The sequence below is a fragment of the Buceros rhinoceros genome, unplaced genomic scaffold, assembly GCF_000710305.1.
Source record: "Buceros rhinoceros silvestris isolate BGI_N320 unplaced genomic scaffold, ASM71030v1 scaffold24208, whole genome shotgun sequence".
In the NCBI taxonomy this organism is placed as follows: Eukaryota; Metazoa; Chordata; class Aves; order Bucerotiformes; family Bucerotidae; genus Buceros; species Buceros rhinoceros.
In genome coordinates, this window is record NW_010426652.1 from 25,150 (window position 1) to 47,382 (window position 22,233).

The window sequence follows — 22,233 nt, forward strand, 5'->3', positions numbered from 1 at the left end:
CTGCTGAAATGATTGTAAAAACCGAGACAACACATCTCTAGACAGGAGGCAGAGGCTTGAGCAAGGGCTCTAGTTCAGGTGTGCTTGACCACTAGTCAAAGGTTGTCCTCACAAGGTAATTGATTTTTAGTCTGTGACTGGATACCTGTTTGGAACAACACTGACATCTGTCTTAAGTGCAGGCAGTCCTTTGTGTGGACACAGGAAATTCAGTACTGGAAAATAAAAGGCTGATGTTGATTACTTGCAGCAGAATGACACCAAACCAGAATTCTAGCAGAAAATGCTTACAGAGTTTGACCAGCATTTCTGAACTAGGACTGGCTATTTTTCAGGAGAAAGGTGCACGCCTGCCTTAGCTCAAAGGCACAAAGATCAGTCTTGCAGTAACACAAATTTATTTTTTTTCTCCTGGCTCCTAGGCCTCATGGAAAGGACAGAGCCTAGGAAAGTAGAAGAGAGTGAAGGTTGCTGCATTGTGTTCAGAGCAATGAATGCTGCCCAAACGCTTTCAGTGGAAGAGTATAGGATCATGGAAGTCTAATCTATGCTGTTGCATTTCTGATCTTGCCAGGAGAATATAATAATGTAAAGCATCCTTGAACCAGGTCACTCTTGCTGTGCCTTGTAGCTTCTTTCCAGATCCAGCTTAGGAAGATTTCTTTCTAGGAGAGGCTGGCTGAACTTGCCCTTCTCCTGGATTTGGCCTCGCAGGTATTGAATTTCTAGCTGCTGCATTTCTATGATTTTCTCACTTTCTTTCTCTGCATTCAACCTTGGGACAGCTGGGCAGGACAGCGGTTCACAGGAGGGAGCTAGAAGATAAAATCAGAGAGGATAGAGCAGAGTAACAAAGGTCCAGCTCACAGAGTTCTTGGGCATGAACAAGGAATGACATCTTTCAAGGATGAAGGACAAGAGTGAAATAGTAAGATTCTGCAGTATTTAGCATCTTCTACAACTAGCATTACAATATATCAGGTACCACCAGGCAGAGAAGCTGAAATGATATGGAGACAGCAATAGAATTGGTCACCAACAACAGAAAGGACTTCTAGAATGAGTACTGACAGTATTGAAAAACATACAAGCAGTACTATTCACCTGTGTCTTGAATTGCTTGTTTTTTCTTGGTTAATCTTAGTATTGACTGGAGGTCCTGTACCTTGGCATGGGCCACCTTCAGTTCTTGACGCAAGTCATTAATTTCCTTAATCAGACTCACATTTTCCTGCAAAAACAGTATGCCCTATGAGGAAAAGCACAGGTACTATCTGGCTCAGCAATATGTATCTTCATATCACTGGGGAGGACACTGGACAGTATAGAATCAGCATTGTAAGAAGATACTGGGCAATCAGCAGAGCGCACAACATTTCAGATAAGGCCATGGTAGCTTTCACATAAAACATGACAGTATTCAAACCACGTTAGTTCAATAAGTTAATATTACTTTTGTTTTCTGACTGCAGCTGCACTCCAAGGTATCCTCTTCCTTACCAATTTCACAGGAAAGCTCAGGTCTCTTGCTGGATTGATCCAATTAATTCAGAATTAATATGAAGAATTGCCATTTCTCCCTCCAGTATATTATTTTGCTTTTTATTTGACACTCTGTGCATCTTCACTTAAATTATCTGTATCTCCTTGCAGTTCTTCAAAGCCCTCTTCATTAGTTCTGACTGACATCACTTTCCAACACCCCTTCCAAAATACTAAGAAATTTATAAAGCATATGGACACTTGAGATATCTACTGCTAACAAGCTGCAATGAGGAAAAGTTAGCCATGTATTCATCTTTTGTTCTTTGTCAGTTTTCAACCCATAAAAGTTCAATCTTCTTATTTTTTTAATAGCCTACCACAAAGCATCTTGCTGGAGGAGTTGTGAAAGTACTGGTGAATGTACTTTACCCATTGTTGCAACAGATTCAAAGACTTCAGCAAAAACTATACGGCCTAATCCTAGTGAAGGATGATAATACTGTTGCTCATGATTCAAAAGCAGAAGCACCGTTACATAAATGCTTTTTTTATGAATTCAAGAGAAGTGGGATTGTGTATTTGCCTCTTATAAAGACAGTGAAATACCTTATCGCATCAACAGCTAGTGCAAATGTTAAACAGCTGCCACCACACCTGAACCAAGAATAGCAACGATTTCATCTACCTGTCCTGGTTTTTTACAAGTTTTGGAATGCAGCACTGTTCCAACCCCTGGAACTTCATTATAAATGGTATTATTTTAAGAAGATAAATGGTCAAAAGGCATGCTTTGGGTACCTCAATACCAGTCTCAAGCAATAAGAAACTCAATAAATCAACAGGACTTAAGAACAAGGATTAATGACATTTTCCTATGAAAAAGGTGTCTTCCAATCTTGATTTTTTAAAAATCATAATTTTGGTTGATAGAGATAATTATGTTGCCATAAGAGATTTATGCAAGGCATATGATTTAGTTCCTTACAGTGTACTTATAAAGTACTGGCAGCACACATCTCAAAAGTGGCGAGTAACAAAGTTCAAGGCTTACTGCAATTACCTGTCTAAAGATACACTCAAGTTGGCAGCACTACTTCACACTAAAACAACTACACCAACTGTGCTTTAGTTTCCTCTCAGCTGAAAGTCATTGACTGAAGGAAGATTGTGGGATGCATAAAGGTCTGAACTCATTGGGCAGGAACAGTTGTTCTTGCCGTGGTTGTGTTGGACTATAAATGCAGCACGAGTTGGTGAGCTCAGACAGCCTGAAGTTTGACTGTTACGCATTTATCCCAGAGCTTGATCCTGAAAGGGACACTTGAGAGGATAACTTCCAAGAATCAGTCAGGGTAATTTTCTTTTGACTAGCTTTTAGGGTTAGGTCACAGCATTTCTTTTTAGGTGTACTTTAGCCATGAACAACTTTGTAAGTGTACTCCAAGTGGCTGAATGCTGCTATCAAATGGGGATCTTGCTTTTGGTCTGTTAGACAGTATGATACACAGTACCTTGTATGAGGCAATCAGGACTATGTAGAAATGTCTTGTTTGGTTTGCTGGGTGCAAAAAAAGCTGCTGGTTGACACTGATAATATTTTTCTGAAGAGGCATGCTATCCAGAGAGATTAGGCTTTAATTCAGTCCTTGCATCCTGTCAGAAAGTTTGCACTGCAACCCAATGATCATGCAATGGATTAAAATAAATGTTCACAGTAAAAGTCATTGCCATGGGATACTGTGGCAAAATACCAGTTGTTTCAGAAAAGGGATTGATCAAATTCATAGAGGCTATCAGGTACAACTGCATATGATGTCTGGATGCAATCTACATCCTAGGAAGTCCCTACAGTGCTGATTGTCAGAGACAGGTAGGACAAATTATAGAAAAGGTCACCCTGTATATGCTTCAGTTCAAGCAGCATTACTTCAAGATTATTCAGTGTGTCTGTTATGTATCCAAGTGACAAAGAAACCGTTACAAATACAGAAGGCTGGAGGGAAAACTATAGTTTAACAAGCAACTTGCCAATTGTTACGAATAATTAAAATTATCTTGACAGTTCTAATAACCCGTTGCAGCAGTCACTAGTGGAATAGTACCTATGAGCAGTCACTCAAAGAGGAATGCACAGCTCTGAAAATGTAAGCATAACTGAGGAGTAATAGAAATACAGAGCTAGAAGGCTGTCAAGATGTCATTTACTTTTTCAAAGCAAATCCTGACAGAAGTTTGTTTAAACTAGTCTTAAAAGCCACCTGTGAAGGACTGGAAGACCAAGATAGTTCCTCCTGGCTGTAAAGTCTCATTAATCTACTGGAATTCAGAGAACTGCTTTTTCTTTGAAGAAATCAGGCTGGTTAGAACCTTTGATATCTTAATCTTCCAGATGTTTTATTAATTTGGTTTTAATCATCATTTCATGTCAGGCTTACTGATCCAAGTCATAAAGTATTATCATTATGAGCACCATCTGTCACCCTATTCCAGCAAGGAAACTTTTCAGGTTATTTTCTGAAGCCTTTTGTGCCGAAGGAAACATCTAACTCACATAAGGAGTGAAAAAATTAAAACAGGGCTAGAGAAAGAGAATGCTGCTGCCTATGCCTGAAGAAGCACTATGAATAAATAGCAGAACAGATGACTTAGGATGGGACTGAGGTCTAATGATCCTGAGGAAGCATAATAAAGCAACAACGAAGAAAGGGCTAGTCAGGGGAAAAGGAAATGCTGACTGAGCAGAAGGAGGTCATGGTAAGAAGAGACTGTAAAAGAGCTGCCCTCGTAGGTTGTTTCGTTGTTTAGATTCTCTTGCTCCAGACAAAAAGGAATTGTATTTTTGGCCCCCACAGCCACAAATTTACCTTGTTTTGCAAGGAACAAGGATTGTGAGCAAGAGATCTTGGTACGAATATGCATATTCATCATGTGTTTCTGAACTTCCTCAAAAAACGCAGATGTGAAAAGCAGAAAGGTCTTCTGAATTCAGACCAGTGGGCATGGCACTATGTGGCCGAAGAAAGTAAATTTTTCTTCTTTTCTTCCTCAAAATTACTTCCTAAACACTACCACACAGCAAGCACAGCCTGGTAGTCAGACAGGTGCAAACTGACTATGATGGTAATTATAAGCACTGTTTGAAATACAAAGTAAGTACATTGCTTAAAAAATATCCAGGCACCAGAGATAACCTATTTCCTTTTACATTAGGGAATGGGAGATAAACGAAAGTATCTGCAAAACAGTAACAATTTTTGACTTCAGAGAACTTGCTCTTTTTGACTGGAAAATTACAGAACCTTCGTAGCTCAATTAATACTATTCTTGAATGGAAACACTTGAAAAACTTAGGAGTTTCTGGTGAAGAAGCAAACCAAAATTGTTTCAAAGTCCTAAGAAACCACAGGGGTAAGGCTACTAAAGTCTCTTCGTGCAGCTGCTTCCTTTTTCCCTCTCCATACCACAAGGAAAGGCTTATTACCTGCAGGATGCGCCTGTAAGAAGCTTGGTGGATTTCCTGATCTTTCACTACCTTCTTTTTTAAAGCTGCCAAATTCCTCTCAAGATACTCTCGCTGTCTCATGTACTCCTGCTGCAAATCTGTGTCTACTGCCTCAGTCTCCACCTGAGGGGGCACAGCATGTTGCCTCAGTAATTACACAACCAAAAAAATCCATCTGCAAGGACAAGGCAAATGCCCTGACTCACCAAGTCTGATTGCTGCACATACTTGGCATAGAGCTCACGGATCCCATCCTTCATTTTTTTGGAATCCTGAATGAAGCCCACACAATTATGAAGATCGGTTTTAAATCGCTTGATGAGAGTTTCCATATTTTGCTTCTGCAAGAATGATGTAGATACATTCTTATTTTGCTCATCAGAGCACTCTATCGTGCAATCTTCTAGAAAGTCTAGTAGAACAGGCAAAAGCTCTCATATACTTTACTTCCACTTAGTTTAGAAAAAATATTTCATTAAAAAACCCGCTGGGGAAGTGAGCACTACATGTCGAACAGCAGTGAGAAGTTCTAGCAGTAATAATAATCCAAGGTGCATTAGGTAGCACCTAGGTTAGGTTGCATTAGGTAATGTAAGCGCCTGCATCCAGAGATCTCATCTGCAAAACAATGGCTTATTATCACGACTGCCATCCCCAACCATCCTTACCCTTATTTAGCAACAACAGATGAACAGTTAATGAGAGAAGGCAAGGGACAAAACACAGACACATGCACAACATTTCACATCATTTGCCTTCTCGTTCTCACTTGATTTCTACCAGGCCCCTCTACCTGCTTCCTCAGTCCCGCACTGCCTGCTAAGTTCCTTCATGTTCACATGTAGTCCCTTTTCCTCCCTCATGTCTTGCTGTCAAATACAAGGGGTCTTGCTTCTTCCATTAATAAGCCCACCCTTCATTTCATCTTACTAAGGCCTACATATTGTATGTCGTAGTCTATGCGTTGCTTCCGTTTAGGTCAAGTGTCCCCAGATTTCAAGTGTGGGCAGGAGGGGGTAGTCAGTTAAGCATTTCCCTCACTGCTCTGTTAAACCCAGGAGAACATGTACTGGTTGAACAAACTGACACATAAATAATTGGATTTTTTTTAACATCAACTCTCTAACCTGGCTGCAGGTTTTGAAGTTTTCTGCCTTTGTCCCTACTGACCAGAGACCCACCTGATCCTTGGACACAGTATCCCTGAAGAACCTGTTTGCCCAGTTTAATGTTTCTGCAGTGTTCTGTCCTGACAAAATTCATTATGGAGGACCTGCACAGTGGAGGTACCCCATACCTTCTGCCTCTCTCTGTGTATCTCGCAATCAGTTGCCTTTAGTTTCTGTTGCAGCTGAGTGATGTTCAGCTTCAGCTGTGTGCTCTCCTTGTGGAATCGTTCCAGCTCCCCCTCCATCTGAAAGGAAGCAGGAGCAGGAAATCAGGACTAAAAGGAGACATGAAAAAACAACACATAACAGGAAAACCAGAGACTGAAAATACAGACTTGAGGGAGTAAATCCCTCTTCAGGTCAAATTACAACATGAAAAAATTTTGGAACAACACTGCCCTCTGTCAGAACATACAGAAAAATGGACATTCAACTCCCTTTCGAGTTACGAGTATTTAAGTGATGTGGTTCCCCCTAATTTCCTTCAGCTGAACTGGAGCTTTACTGTTGCACCTAGATAAAAATGGGTGAGATGTAAATTACCAGTCAATACTGAAAAGAGTAAATGCAACAATAAGAAGAACATGATACTGCAGAAAAACAAATGCATTAAAAAGCTGTGGATACATAGTAGAACACAAGGGAAAAAAGCAATATGGGTACTACAGCATTTACTGGTGTAAGATGGTGACCAGAATACAGAACAGTACTTTCATCATGCTAGTCTGACGTACATACAGATTGTTAATTAGTATGCATTTTATTTAAAAGACTTTTCTTCTCAATAAACAGACTTATGAAAACTAATAGGTCACTGATGAGCTATGTTACCATAGTCCTATGGAGACATCACAGTAAGTTTTTATCATAAATAAGTTGCCTCAATTAATTTGCTGCAAGCTAAGTATAAAGACATGGAAATTTTTCAAGGATGGAAAGTAATTTCTCCGTGTACCTGACACCTAAACAGAGTTATGTTTGCATAAATCTGCAAGTTTTCTGAGAGAAGTTCCTTCTCTTCCTCTAGATCAGTAAAGGCAGTGTCTTGCAAACTCTACAGAGTAAGTGGAGGGCTACCACATAAGGACAAGATCTATTTTTAAGCAAAGCTGATATTATCAGAGTCTGGAACTAAATTCTGAAACAGGAGCTTAAACAACTGTGTTGATCACTGGTAGCATGTGATAGAAAATTAAATGGCAGCTATGGTGCACGCGTATTTTTACTATCTGTATAGAATCAGTGTCGTGCATCCTCAAAAGTCAAAGAACAAACAGTGTGGAGTCTTCTATGGGACTTGCAAAGTTATCTTTGTATTTCAACATAGTGCTTAGTAGTGAAGGTCAAATGAGAGTGTTACCTCTCGGATCTGCTTCTTCATTGTTCTAATATCATTTTCACGTGTCTCTATTTGCTTCTTAAACTCCTCTGTTCTATAATCCAGTATGAACTTGAACTTGCTCATTTCCTGATTTTTCTTTTTTAGGTCATATATATGCTTCTCCTGGGAGAAATACACACAGAGATCTGAATCAGACACAGACTCTCAAAGAGATCCCTAGGACAAGGCACAAATACGGTAGAGGCAAAACCAGCGGTCACTGACCGAGTGGAAGGCTGAACTTCCGTTGCACATGTACACACATTGGGTGGGAAGGGAGGGGGCAAATAATGCAGAGAGCCATCTACATATCTCGGAACAGGGCATGAGAAGCTCAACATCCTGAACTTGAGCTCCCCAAGAAAAGCTTAGAATGTCAACTAAAAACTAAAATCCCAAACTAAAGATCACAAATTCTTTAAGTTAAAACTGAGTTTACAGTCATGTGATATTATCACAACAGAATACTATTAAAATAAATATCTGTATTAAATGAAGACAGGGTGACTTCGATCTCAGCCAGCTGTCCAGTTTCTCACTTTGCCTTGGATAGTGTCAGCTCTCTCTTGAATCTCCTCCTTCAGTGCCATGATGTCCTTTTCCAGTGACTCAATGATGCCTTGCAGTTTCTGCTGTTCCAGTCTCATTTCCTCAGTGTCCCTATTTCGTTCCTTGAGCTCTTTCTGTAGGCTGTTCAACTAGAGAGGAAAACAAGTAAGAATGTTACAGTCTCCAAAAGCTGTGTGCAACTTAACTTACAGAGTAGGATGGCTATCTTGCAGACAGTGTGGGATAAAGGATATCAAAATTATGATATGATGGAGCATCACACCACTTAAATACCTGTTACTCAAAAGGGGGTTGAATATACATTTTTACATTTTCTGTATATTCTGACAGAATACTCACTGCACTATAAGGAATCAAAAGAATTTGCACCCAGAAGCAAGAAAGGAATGGATATTACACTCAAGCATCAGCTTCAAATAACACTCAAGCCATGGAGAATTACTTTAAGGCAACCACTTGTTACAGCTCTCTAAAGATGTCAAAAGTGGACTGGAAGGGTGCCTAGTTCATAGATCTTGGGTACCTTCAAGATCCCCACCTCAGTACTACAATCTGTGAAGTCAAGAAAGTTGGAATGAAGAAATGATGCTGGTCAAACTGCGAGGATCCACGAAGAAATTCCTGGTGTCTAAAGACAACAGAACTGAAGACAGTACCATGATAATAGAGGGTATGAAAGAAGAGAACCTCTCTGTCTCCAGATAGATAATGAAAAAGATGAAAAGAACATCCTTAGGTAAATGTAATACCCAGCCAGTAAAAGAGCTGAAAGGTTTTATGTCTTCTTAAAAATCCTAGTAAAACCAAAGGTGATGATGCATACGAAACACAAAAATACTGCTTCATTCAATGCAATAAGCACTTTTTAACAGGTAACACATTAGATCTTGGAAAAATGAAAAGGTTCACTTTTTTCCCATTGTAGGAAGAACAATATTATTCCTTATAATTTAAAACTATGCAAGTTAAAGAATGTGTACTAATAAAACCCCACCTCCTTTTTCATCTGCCTCTAATCGTATCAGCAGTACAATCAGCACACAGCTTCTTCTTCTGCCCAAATATTCTAAAACAAACCGATGCAAGAAGGGGCTACTGTTCTCATATGAAACGTCACATATTTACAGACTAAATTTACAGACTAAATAGCCATGCCATTAATCACATTAAATCCTCAGCTATAGGTCTCCACGTGCAAGTCTGATCCTATCAAAAAATAAAGAGATACCCTTTTATTCACGACTCCTATTTCTCCTTTCAGTTGCTGGTTTGATTCCTTTTCTTCCAAGAGCCATCTCTCATACTTGATTTTGATTTCCAGGATTTCTTGGTCTCCATCTTCTTCAATTTGTTTTTTAATTTCTTCATGTGCTTGAAGCTGCTGCTTCATATCCTCCTCTGTCTGGAGTTAAGGAAAGCAAACATTAGAGAAGACAGTAAGAGACTGTTTCTCCTGTGAGTATCTATATTCAGTGAACTCTTCAATTGCAGCAATGTTATTTAAGGTAACTTAATTTCTTAGGGTACTAAAGTAACTTTAAAAACTGTTAAGACAAACATTAAAAATTATTCTTAAAAAAATTCTTAAGGCTTGGATGCTTCAAAGTAGGAACCTGATCTAAATACTCAACATCAGCAAACCTTTTCCGGCTGCAGAAATCAAAACCAGGGGTAACACTTGAGAAGATCTTTTAAAATTGCTCTTTCTGATGCAGTATGACCAATAACCACTCAGGTTTACATCAGTCTCTGTATTCCTCTCTTCTCACCTTCATTCCTCCCATTCTTTCCAAGCCGTTATTGCAATATAGGGCTACAAACAGTAATGTTGATAGAATTTATTGACTTCAGATATATAAGTATCAGGTATCTGGCTGCCCTTCGTCAAGCCAAGTCTTTGACCTCAACGTGCAGGAGTTTCTGAAGTACTCAGGGTATTTCTCTTTATTCCTTAAATTATGCAGGCAGGAACCTCAGGGACTCAGGAATGGAATTTGCTATTTTATAAAAGTTATCTCTTCACTAGAACAAGGTGATCGAGTCTTTCTTCACTTACAGCAAATGTATCATCTAACCCACATTAATAAACAGGAATTCTTGGATCTAGGAGAAAGAGAGGTGAAGGTGAGAATGCCCAAGAAGAGTAATCTCAGCAGGTTACTTACTCAAGGTATGAAGAGCAGAAAAGCTGGGAACTCAGCTGAGTTTTCCCCGCTATTATTCTGCCTGTCAACATATTTCCCCAAGGTTACAGGCAGATTAGGATTTGCATGGAGGGAGCCTACATCTCCTAATCTAGGGACATTTTATCACAGTTGGAGATAAACTGAGTCAATAATACAAACTGTAAATCAAGTTTCCTACCTCTTTCAGCAGAACAGATTTCTCATTAAGTTTTTCCTCATAACATTCTGTTAGCTCCTTTACAGCCCTGCTGTTGCTTTCCTCCAAATTGTGCAACTGTTTCTCGTATTCCTCCTGCATCCTCTGGGATTTCACTTGCAGCTCCTGGTACTTCTCATTTTCCATTAAGAGCTTCTGAACACTGTCAGATTCTGGTAACAGGAAACGTATGGAATGGATAAAACTAACAGAAGAAAGAGGTGTATCCTACCCTTCTACAGACATCAAAGACTTCCTCTCCACTGTCTTTTTGGCAGATGGTTGCAATAAGTTACACAAGAAGCACTTTCATCACTTTCTTCATCAGATATACAGAGGTTTTAGCCTCTGCGGCCACACAAAACTTTACATCAGAAAACCATCTCTTAAGTTTCCTGCTCTTACTTCTACTCACCACTTCACTAATAATGTCTGTTCCAAAGCTGTCATTCACCTTTCTCAGTTGCGTCTCTGAATATTCTGCTATAACCCTGCTTGCTGCATCAGGACAGAATGTTCTTCTGTTCCAAGTCTAAAACCTACACCAAAATCTCTACTCTGCCACTACAACAAATTAGTAACAGCATTTAGGCATTCCCTTGAGATGACAACCATGAGAGAGCTGTTTAAGCACAGCTGTTACAGAGTACGAGCTGGCAATGGATTCATTTACGGATGGACTTGATTTTTGGTACTAATTTGTGGTATTTCTGTTTCATCTTGATTACAAATCTGTGGTCCAGGTATTTCCATGCTGTGTACATTGTACATTAGCCTCCTTGCTGAACTGCATGACTTCACTATCAGCTATAAGATAAATGAAGAAACTACTAATCTCAAAACCCAAACATCTAAGATACAGTACCCATGTGCACATTCTCATCATGGTCATGTGTGTGCGGCAGTTTAGACAAACCTTTGGTCTGCAATACCTGTAGGACATACATGCATTTTTCCTTGGACTCCAGTAATTCCTCCCTGTCACATTACTTACTATGTACGAATCTTATGTAATTCCTCCAGATCCTAGTTACAAACATTTATTATAGTCTAACCTAGCTGTTGCACCTCCTTGGCGTGTTTATTCATCAGCTCAGAGAGTTGAAATTGGTGTTGTAGCTCCTGTTTTTCTTTATCTGCCTGTAAAATCTGGGGAAAAAAATAAGAAAAATACATTTTAATTTGAAAGCAAATCAGTATCCAAATTGTTTGTGCTCTTGCCCATAGTGGGGAAGACTACACATCAGAATTGATGACTGAAGTCTCGCACCAAAATTCAGATGCCTTGTGTCACTAAGCCAAGTTCTCCAGAGGTTAATCCGCTAGGACAAATTACAAAACGAAGAAAAACTAAGGGAAAGTAGCAAATGGAGTTAATCTAATACATGGTACTGAATAATCCTAATCTAATAAGAAAAGTTTGTGAGCTACAAAAGCCTTCAGTTCTTTGTGTGCCTCCCTGAGGAGAATCTGTAGTTCCACAAATTGTTCAGATATTAAAGTTCAAGCTGCTTCCTGTCTCACCTGAAGCAACCTTTAGATCGTAAGACGCTGACATTTGAATAGAATGACATAAACCTGAGCAAAAGTGAGTTTTCGATGCCATTGCTTGGAATGTCTGACTACCACTACGAATGACTTAATCTTCTTAAAAAACACAAAGAACTGGAACAAGAATACGGGAACAAGAAATTTCCCAGAGAAGCTGGGAATTATACCGTAGATACAATTTTTTCACTTTCTTCTCGTAACAACTGTATGGGTCTTGCATAAGCAGAAATATGCCATTTGCCTGCCCAACACAGCAACTAGAAAGGTTAGTCTCAAGCCTCTCCCAATCATCCAGTTTAATCTTAACACATACTGATACTCGGACAGGAAGTATAACTTACCTGCCTAGAAAACTTTTATTCAACTTCAAAGGCATTTGCCTGCAAGCCTATAATTCACAAGCCTAGAGAAGCTTCATTGTAGCTGAGATTATTGTAACCCTATAGCCAAGCACTACCTATGGAAAAACCTGAAAACCAGAAGAAAACCAGCACAGATAAAACACAGGTAGAGGAATCTGTAAGAAGTGAAATGGCTTTCTTGTAAAAGGTCAAGCTGCACAAAAGTGAAAAAAAAAAAATAGGCTAAAACTCAGGTTACTTAAATGCAAAAGCCACCCTGAGAAAAGCCAAAGAGCCTAAGGAACTATTCAAAGAAAACAATGAATAATTAAACTTCCTCAAAAAAATCAAAATCAGAAACATGCCAGAACATTTGTAGGGCCAAAGGCAAGAAAGGTACAAAAGGAGCCCTTGAAAATGACAAGACCATAAAATAATAAAACTAGTAAGTAACTTGGCAAGCTTTTATTCTGGAATCCTTCTCTATGTGGAGTCACACTGAAATACTGCTTGAAGGGACTATGTACAACTCAATAAAATAAGCAGTAACAAATCACCAGGATGGGATAATTAACCCGAAAGCTCAAAAAGAACACGGCATTGACAGAATCAAATCATGTGATATGTAATCTCTCACTTCAAACCATCTTCCTCTGCCAGAGAAATTGGTATTTGATCACTTGCCTTCTAACTCTAGGAAGGGTCCAGAAATACAGCAAATTACAGGTCAGAAAACTAGTGCATGCACCAGATAGATGGACAGACTAGAATTAACAGAGAGAGAGAAATAAGACACTGGCAATGCGGCTTTTGCCTTTCAGGGAAGCCCTGCTTCATGACCACAGAGAAATCAATAAACACGTGAACAGAAGAAACCCAGGGAATATATTTTACTTCTATTTTCAAAAAGTATGCAAGACACCTCTGCAGACATTCCTAAAAAAGCTATCCAGAGAGGGCATAAAGAAGGCAGCATTAAGAATAATAATTGTTGGATCCTGCAACAACTGCAACCTTATATGTGACGGAGATTTTAAGGCACAGTCCTATTTCTACTCAAGGTTGACACAGTTTACTGATCCTTTGTCTCAGGCAGCATTTATTGCTGGAACTGGTTTTATGTGAAGATACTTACAAGATACCTAGGAGAACTCTTGCATTCCCTTGTACTTACAAGATACTTGACTCAGAGGTAGCTTCATGCTTTACAAATATCAAGAACATCTTTATTGGAAGGGAAAGCTTCATTTTTCAGATGCTTTACAGCATTCATACTCAACTCCTCAGTGAAAGATTTCTTGGTATTTGGTTCTGCAATATAAATAATACCTGGTGTTTGGTTTTAAAGGAGTCTATTTCTGCAGTGAAAGTCTCTTCTAATTCCTTTATTTTTTCATTACAGTACATGTCCTTGAGACGCAGCTGGTAATAATTTTCTGTCTGTAGCTCTTTCACACGAGTCTGCAGGTCTAGCACTGCTTGATTCTGTTAGGACATGGATGAGAAATTTTTAACAGAGAGATTATTTGCCATCAGCAACAGCTTGTTAAGGATGTTTTATTTACATGCACATATTTGTGAAAGACAGCCTTTGCAAAGAATTTTCAGACAGGTGGACCAAGAAGAAATTCCAGAAGGTAGGTTCCTTTGCTATCTTACAAACACATCAAAATGCAGCTTTTGACTTCTCTACTCCATTAAAACTGCTTTCAAGAGACTGGGGAAAGTATTAGAGAAAAGTCTAAACTTTTCTCCACTCTCACTGTTCATACAATGCAGTTTGCATAGTACAAGCAGCTGCAGCTACTTGCTGTAACCTCTGTTAATGACAAAAGCCATGCAAGCCCTCTTAAACAGAAGGCCATAGAGGAACAGCCTAGTCACAAACATGCAAATGTAACTCATAAGCTGTACACCAGGAAGTCTATAGTTCATCTACCCAGGTTGCTCCTCCTACCTTCTCTTCTATATCCGATCTCATGATCAGCACTTCCTCAGCATACTCAACTTTCTTTTCCTGTTTCAGTATCCCACCTCCTTCATCAAACACTTTCCAGATAAATACAGAGCCATCCTCTGAGGCAGTCAGCAGAAATAAGTCATCATTTGTTACAGACATCTTAGAAAGAAGAGACAACAAAGTAATAGAACAAACAAGGAAGCATGGAGACACGGTTTGATTTCATATAAATTTTTCTCCTGACCTACATACTCCTTGTCATTTCTACCACAGAAAGTCAACAGTGGAAATATTATCACAGCCCCACTAGCAACATTTTTATTATATCCTTTAATCCTAACTCCACTCCAGTTCAGACCACAGGGGATAGAAAGAAAAGAAGAACCTGTGAAAACACTGGATCTGCTCTCAAAGATTTTTTAAAAGGAAGATTTTTTAAAATGTGGAGCAGAAAAGACCTTCTAGACAGTTATAGCATGGACAGGCAATTTATATGACAATTCCAAAGGACACTAGCCTTTTTCTTTGAGAAGTTTATCAACATATGGCCAAACATTTTCTTCTGAATCTGCAAATAAACCCACTATCTAGTAATAACAGCTGACACCTCCTCCAGACCTCATGTGACTCTGTGTCCTGGCATAGAATACCTGGGAGCTGACACAGCTTGTGAGTGAGGTGAAGGTAGATAACTGCATAATTGAACTGAATAGCTCAAGTTCATAGCCTAATGTTGGACTCTAAGTCAAGGTACTGTATTTGACAGTGATACTTAAAATGCCAAAATTATGAACAGTCTTAACAAGACAGAACATGTGGCTTTCAGGGGAAAGTGCACTGAAATGTTCCATAGTTGCAGGCTCTACACACCACATCCCCACCTCCCAGCTGCTGTTTGTTAGCCTGTCAGAAATACAGTCTGCTTAGCAGAATAGCACTGCAATCTCTTCTGCTCTTTACCCTGGCAGCAAGGTGCTTAATAAATTTATCTCATTCATCCTTCTATTTTCATAAGAGGTTTTCAAGCCTGCATAATTTTATCTTCCTCTTTCCAGGAAGAACTATATCAAAGTTTTCCAACGGGGATATGCCATGTTACATACGCTGATGCAAGACACTTTTTAGCCAACAACAGTTTATCCAGTGATATCTCTTTCTAGAGGCAGGACTTTTATGAATGCTGTAATATTCATTCTCTCATGCAGACTCAGCCTTATTTTTAACATACTAAGCTATGAAATGGGAAGGAGAATCAGCGCTGAAGGAGACATGCAGCTGTTATCACAGGGAAAAGGAAGTACATTACCTTTACAACAGCACCTGCATGAGCCTGATACTCATTGAAATCCCTCGTCAAAGGTAATGGGTGCTTCAGAACTCGAATTGTCCCCAGAGATGTACCAACAAATACTATGTGCCCAGAATGAGAAACAGCTACTGCAGTATAAACAACACCAAAAGCAGGCACTTCATGCTGGATCTAAAAAAAAAAAACAAACCACAAAACTCTGCCATTACATTTAGTTCCACAATACTATTTGATTACTTATTGCATAAGCAATTGTCCTACCTTTGCCTGCACCAAATAACACAGTTAAAAGAAACTACGTGCCTATAGCAGTAAAGCCATGAACAGAAAATAGTATTAAGCTTTACAGATGGGCACTCTAAAATTTTCAAGCCAAGTTTCACACATTGATCACTTCTGAAAGACGTAATTGTCATCACATACAATTCACTACTTTTCTGGATAAAAAAAAAATGCAGGTAGCTTACAGTTGTAGATGGAATATGCTTGTACTTCAGCAAACCAGTTGATACAATACTGCCAAGTAAAAATCCATATAAAGTTATAAAATTCAAGTAAAGTTGTAAAAATACGAAATTTCAGGTTTCATGGCAAATGACAAAAGAACACAGGAAAAGTGTCAGTAAACACTGCAGCTAACAAAACCAGACTGATTCCTACTCACCAAACGAATGATAAGGAAACCAAAGCACTAGTACCCTTCCCAGAGAATTTAGCAAAAGCTCAGAGTGTTAGCTCACCGAAGACTCTGAAATTTCTTTGAGAGTTTGGTCAGATCCAACAGCAAAGATGATTTTGGCATCAGAAGACAGGGCAATGCTGCTGTAGATGCAGGACTCGAGCACACACTCTGACTCCCTTTCACCTGTCATCAAGTTCCACTCATACACAGCACCATGTGTGTCACAGGAGACAACTTTAGCATCATCTGCGCTCCATTTAACTGCATGTATCTGGCAAAACCAAAACACACCAAGGAGCCTGATGTGCAGGTTATAGACATACAGCATGGAGCCATTTTACTGGTAAATCCATGACAACTTTAGAATCATACTTCTAAGGCTCACTTAAAAACCTCCAGATGTTTCTCAACAAATTCCATTTTAGCATTTAAAAAAGAAAAATCAGTAAGAAGTGCTTCGTGAACACACTGTCAGCAAAAAGCTCATTTCAGTAGTGAGTACTACATATTATTTTTATAATTACTGGGATATTTTTCCCAGTTCAGCCACCCACCCATCATTAACCTTTCATTTAAGGACAGACTCTTTAGATGTATCTAGTGCACATCGACATTTGACCAAACAAAACTAATTTTGTATTCTATTTTTAATTTTGGGGCCCATTTCTGATCCAAAATTGTACTTCACCTTTTCAAAATGCATCTTATCAACTAGTTCGTACTTTAATGAGTTGTATAGGATTTGTTTACTAACCTTCCCACTGTGTCCTTTCAGATTACTAATATTCTCAAAGGTGATGCTGGAATAAATTTGAATCACATTTTCACTAACCGCAGCAAAAAGATGGCCTTCATTACTGAACGAGCACTGTGAAAAGAACATAACCACCCATTGCTGTAGATGCAGTGGATAAAAATATTCATGCATTGAATTCCAATGACATCCCCTAATATCTGAGTGTTACACAAAAAGAAAACTCCATGACATTAAAAGCCTCGTACTGCTTTCTTACTTGGTGCTTTCCCCTGTAAAATTCAGTCCTTGGGTATTTCTGAGCAATCTACCCCTTCTGCTGCTTTCCAGGTCCACTGTTATGCATTGGCCTCCAGGCTTCTCTTCCAATAGTTGGAATCGTTTTCTCTGTGTTTTGATATGCTAAATCCTGCAAGGATCTGTTGGAGAGGTTTCTAACTTCTGTCATATCCTTCACCACTCTGCCTCCAATAACTCCGCAATTTCAGTTCTACACCACTCCTTACCTCTCTACACATTCTCACAGCAAACTCCTTGAAAACATGCATGTCCTCATACAGTAGACTTATAAATCGTAGCTTGTCAGAAAACCCAACCAAACAGAACAGGCCAGTGGGATGAAGTGATACTGTATATGCTTCCTCTCGATATTCCTTATACAGCTCCAAAGTGCTGAAAGAGAAAACCATTGCGCAGAGTGGAGTAGTGCAAACTCCCTATGCACGCCTCACAGGACTTTATCCGACCCAGCAAGGACACCTGTAGTTACAATCTGACTCTGCCTTGTCCTTGTGAGAGAGTGTTGTCATTCAGTTCAGTAATGAACACACAGATGTTACCAGAAACAAAGGCAAATCTAACTTTCTGATTCACAGAGAAGGCGTAGAAGGTGCAAGAGCAGATCCTTGTTTACCGAAATATACTGAAGAAGCTAAATGAACTCTGATTGCAAACCTACACAAACATCTCTTCTGAGATTTGTTTTTCTGATCCTCTCCCTTCATGGAACCTTAAAAGCTGCTTAAAAGCTGCTCATTTTGCTTAAGAACTATGGCTATGAAGGAGGAGATGGGACAACAATATCTTAAGACAAAGCTGAATGAAACACTCCTGAAGATTTTTTTCTTCCAAAACACATGTCAAGTCTGACATAAAAATGGCATAATAGAAAAGGCTTAGGATTCTTTTGGCACTGGGTTTAAAGTCATTGCATACTCACATTCCCCAAATTATGCTGTAAGACCATTCACATCCCACAGCACACAAGAATTTTACCAGAACAACACTCTCATTCATATGAGCTTGTTCCTGTTGCCTGCTAAATGCACTATACAAAACCCAAGAGGTAATAACAAACACAAACAATCCTTTACTTCATCTTGTAATTCCAGATGCGGACAGATCTATCCAGGGAACAAGTAGCAAGAATGGGTTTCCAAATGCAGATATCCAGACCAGTGATCGAAGCAGAATGCAATGGGAAATTCAGATAAGCAAAATATGCTGCCTTCTCCTGAGAAGCAATGAGAACATAAAAAAATCACTAACATTTCACTGCAGGCAGTAAGTCAGGTAAGAAATCTGTCACAGCTCTTTGCATACAAATCCAATAGATTTGAGGAAACCACTTCATCCTTCCACTGCACTGGTCCGAACATTTCCATGTCAGAAACAATGCTAGAACCAGTTTTAACCTTACAATTAATAATCAAGAAATGTGATGTAGGGAAGATGTAGGCTCTATAGTTCTCAAACACTAGTGGGAACAGAACAAAATTGTAGGTGTCCAAAGAAATGCAAGTTAGATAAATAAAACAGCACCTGCAAGAATCAAGACCTTCTGGTCAGACAGAAATTTTAAAAATTAATCAAGTGCTGTGTGATAAGCAGCTTAACCAGGATGTTCAGCTAGTGTATGTTGGAAATGAATCACCAATTAAATTTCTGCATGCAGAAAAAAGACCCATAATTGCAAAGCCCCTTCCTGTAAAGAGTTTGCCATACACCTGTACACACGTTAGGTGTTTAACTCCATGCAAGTCTATTTCATGATAATCTCTTGTTCTTTGTATTATTGAATTCCTTCAGAGTAGGAAGGAATGAGAAGGGAATGTTTGTCCTTCACAAGAAGTTTCGCTTCTCACTAGCACTTCAAAATCTATTATTTTAGAGTAACATGAGTTTCCCATGGCTGTTCCAGCTTTATCGTTGCATTAAAGTTTCTGCATGTTACAGTGGAGCAATGAACTACTACAGCTATGAGAAAAGTCTCTCTGTTAAAGCCTTACTTATGCACTTCAACTTAAGGGTCACACACCCTTAAATGGTCTTGACAGTGTCCTGTATCACTTTGTTGAATAGCCTGAGGTATTCATATGGAGGGATGCTTAAGCAAGGGACTACTGAAATACAGCTCTCAGAGACTCATGCAGAGCACTTCACATCACGAGCTTTAACAGTTCAGATGCTATTTGATGGATTTTATAAGAATGCGTCATAGAAAGCAACACTGAATAGCCTGTGCCATTAGAATACACCCCTTACTGGGCACGATGGACATGTGATAAGATCGCACTCACCTTCCTAAGATTGGTGGAGAGCATAGTAAACATGTAAAGCTGATTTTTACTTGTGTAAACGACCATCGTTTTCTCAGAGGGGCTGAAGCATATACATATAATGTCTTGTCTGCCTGACTTTTCTGGATCACTGCTGAACTGGTCCTGAGGAAGCTGCACAAGAAATTAATCCCATGCGATATTCCAAGTCTCCACAGTTTAGTAGTAGACATGCACACACACACAAACTTCAGCTTAATGCTACTCTAATAAGCATATACATACTATCAGTAAGACAACTTGGATATTTAATAGTACATAACTACTGCTAGGCAGGGAATAGAAAACAAGATAAACTATCCATAACATGTCAGCTGAAAAAAGTATCAGAGGACATTTCAGCAGTAAACTTAAGTACTGAATTAAATAAAATGGTAGCAGAAAAACATTGGGAAAAAACCCTAGCAAGTGTCAGAATGAAAACTGCTGAAAAGTGCAGTTTCAGAATAACAGTTCTTTGCAATGTATTACTCAGATTGATAACAGTCTTATTACAGGGTCTCGTGCATAGGGAAGATCAGACCTTTTAGGCCCAGGGCTCGGAGGCTTGACTAGGTCATCCGAGTTACATGTTCTTATCCGGGTATTGAGGTAAGTCAATGCATACGGCTCATTATCAAACAGTTAGAAATCTTACTACACTATCTAAAGGTAAAGGTGCACGAGTCTCGTGACAGCTATAATAAATATCTGAGGGGAGAAAAGCTTTGCCTTGGAAAAAAACAAGCAGCGCAGTTCTTCAAAACTGATGTTGACTACTTCTTAGCTCCAAAAGTCTCCAAAATTAAACGTTTCTTAAAGGTTTCCTTCAGTTCAGCAGCCTCAAAGTACATTTGACACGTGGGAACATGCAGAGCTACCTTGCGAAAGGACATCTGTCACTGACTTTCAGTGTAACTTCTGGCAACTCTCTTCCTTTCGACATCACCGGGACGTTAGCTAATACTTAGAATGTAATTTAGAGATGTACTAAAAATTATTATTGATAACTGAATCAGAAGCAACCCCTGCTCCCCTAAACAGGCCTCTTCTGCATAATTGCTTGGAAAAGCTTTTTTCTCCCTACCCAGATTTCTTGACTCTCCTTGTAGACTTCCTTTTCCGTGCTCTTCTCAAAGAGAAGAACAACTCCTGGGCTAGATGAACATGCAAAGCCTTTGGAATAAGCTGCAACTGCAGATACTTGTGGCAAAGAATCCTGTTGTGAACCATTACCTTCAGAGGCCAGTTCAGAAGAGACATCAGAACTGCAAACAGGAAATGAATAAAGACTTAAGAATAAAGAAGAACAAAACAAAAAGATTCATATCATCAGCAATCAAAATAGTATAACCCATTCATATACTGGGCAAGAATTAAATAATTAGTTGCCTGCAACCAATCGGCATGCAAAAGCATGAAACTATTGGTGATAGTATTTAATATACGTACCTCTCATATTCTTTTGCTGTCGCATCTTCTTCTAGTTCCCTGGGTGGTTTTTTGTACTCTACACTTGTCTCCCAGTGCAGCTCTCCAGTTTCAAACAAGATAAGTTTGCCTGTGTCAGTGCCACATATAACTTCCTTCTCAGACAGCCAGGCATGGCACAAGTAGTTCTGTGGCTCTCCCTTTTGTAAATTCACCTGCTTCAAAGTTCCTTCACCGTACTTAAAAAGTTTAAAAAAGCCATTTCCAGTGATACAAACCTGTGCATTGTCTTGAGGATTAAAGCTCACCTATGGAACAAAAGAGAGAGAAATTATTTTATATAACAGTGTTCACAAATAAACAAATATTATAGCTGTTCTGAAGATTCCAATACCAGATACAGGAAAACAAACAAGGGAAGAAGGGTCATAGAAACATACAGAAATAATGATGAAATAATCATCATAATGACATATTGCAGTTTTACATGATGCTACAAATACATTAACTCACTTAAGCTAAGATTCTATCTGAACCACAATGCAGTACCACAGAGAAGGCTGTCTCTACTCTTCAGGATTAAATGACAAAAGTAAAGTCAAAATACCTCTGTACTGCTGATTAGCAAGTTTTTCCAGTGCAAGCTTCCTGAAAAGTGGGATCATCCATTCATAAAGGCCAGGAGACAATGCCAAATTTCTGTATTTCAGGCAAACCTTGCTCATTATGCATATTAATTCACATAATTAGGTGGTTATTGGTGAAACAGTGGAATACCTATCTTAACACTCAATGTGAAGGATGGATAGAAGGGGTATTATACCTTGTTTTTCATGCTTAATGGGACTTTAGACAGCAGTTGTCTTTACAGTTATTCCCCTCTCTTAGGGAATTGAGCTTGTGAAGTGAGTACTTCACCCCAGCGCTGCTTGTAGCTGTACCGTTACCTGGCAGACACCGCTGCCCGGGGCCTCGATGCGGACCGCCGCCATCAGCCGCTGCTTATCCCAGAGCCAGTAGGTGAGGTGCGCCTCGGGGGGGACGGTGGCGGCCACCAGATACCGGCAGTCGGGGGAGAAGGCCAGGGACACCGCCTCCTGCACCGGCAGCTCGGCGGCG

At 39.4% G+C, this 22,233-nt stretch overlaps 1 protein-coding gene across 1 annotated transcript; it reads right to left on the minus strand.

Annotated features, from left to right (window-relative positions):
• Positions 1 to 609: 609 nt before the first annotated feature.
• On the minus strand, positions 610 to 22,229 carry CFAP57 (cilia and flagella associated protein 57; the record flags this gene model as incomplete). Its single annotated transcript, XM_010141608.1, has 21 exons — positions 610 to 815; positions 1,105 to 1,231; positions 4,967 to 5,110; positions 5,194 to 5,328; positions 6,285 to 6,401; positions 7,517 to 7,660; positions 8,077 to 8,235; positions 9,336 to 9,509; positions 10,472 to 10,662; positions 11,545 to 11,638; positions 13,711 to 13,866; positions 14,339 to 14,500; positions 15,648 to 15,821; positions 16,391 to 16,603; positions 17,087 to 17,200; positions 17,593 to 17,758; positions 18,460 to 18,599; positions 19,666 to 19,818; positions 20,771 to 20,951; positions 21,136 to 21,422; positions 22,062 to 22,229. Coding segments are annotated over 21 exons (3,405 nt in total), but the record flags the coding sequence as incomplete, so codon positions are not given.
• Between the last annotated feature and the right edge of the window lie 4 nt (positions 22,230 to 22,233).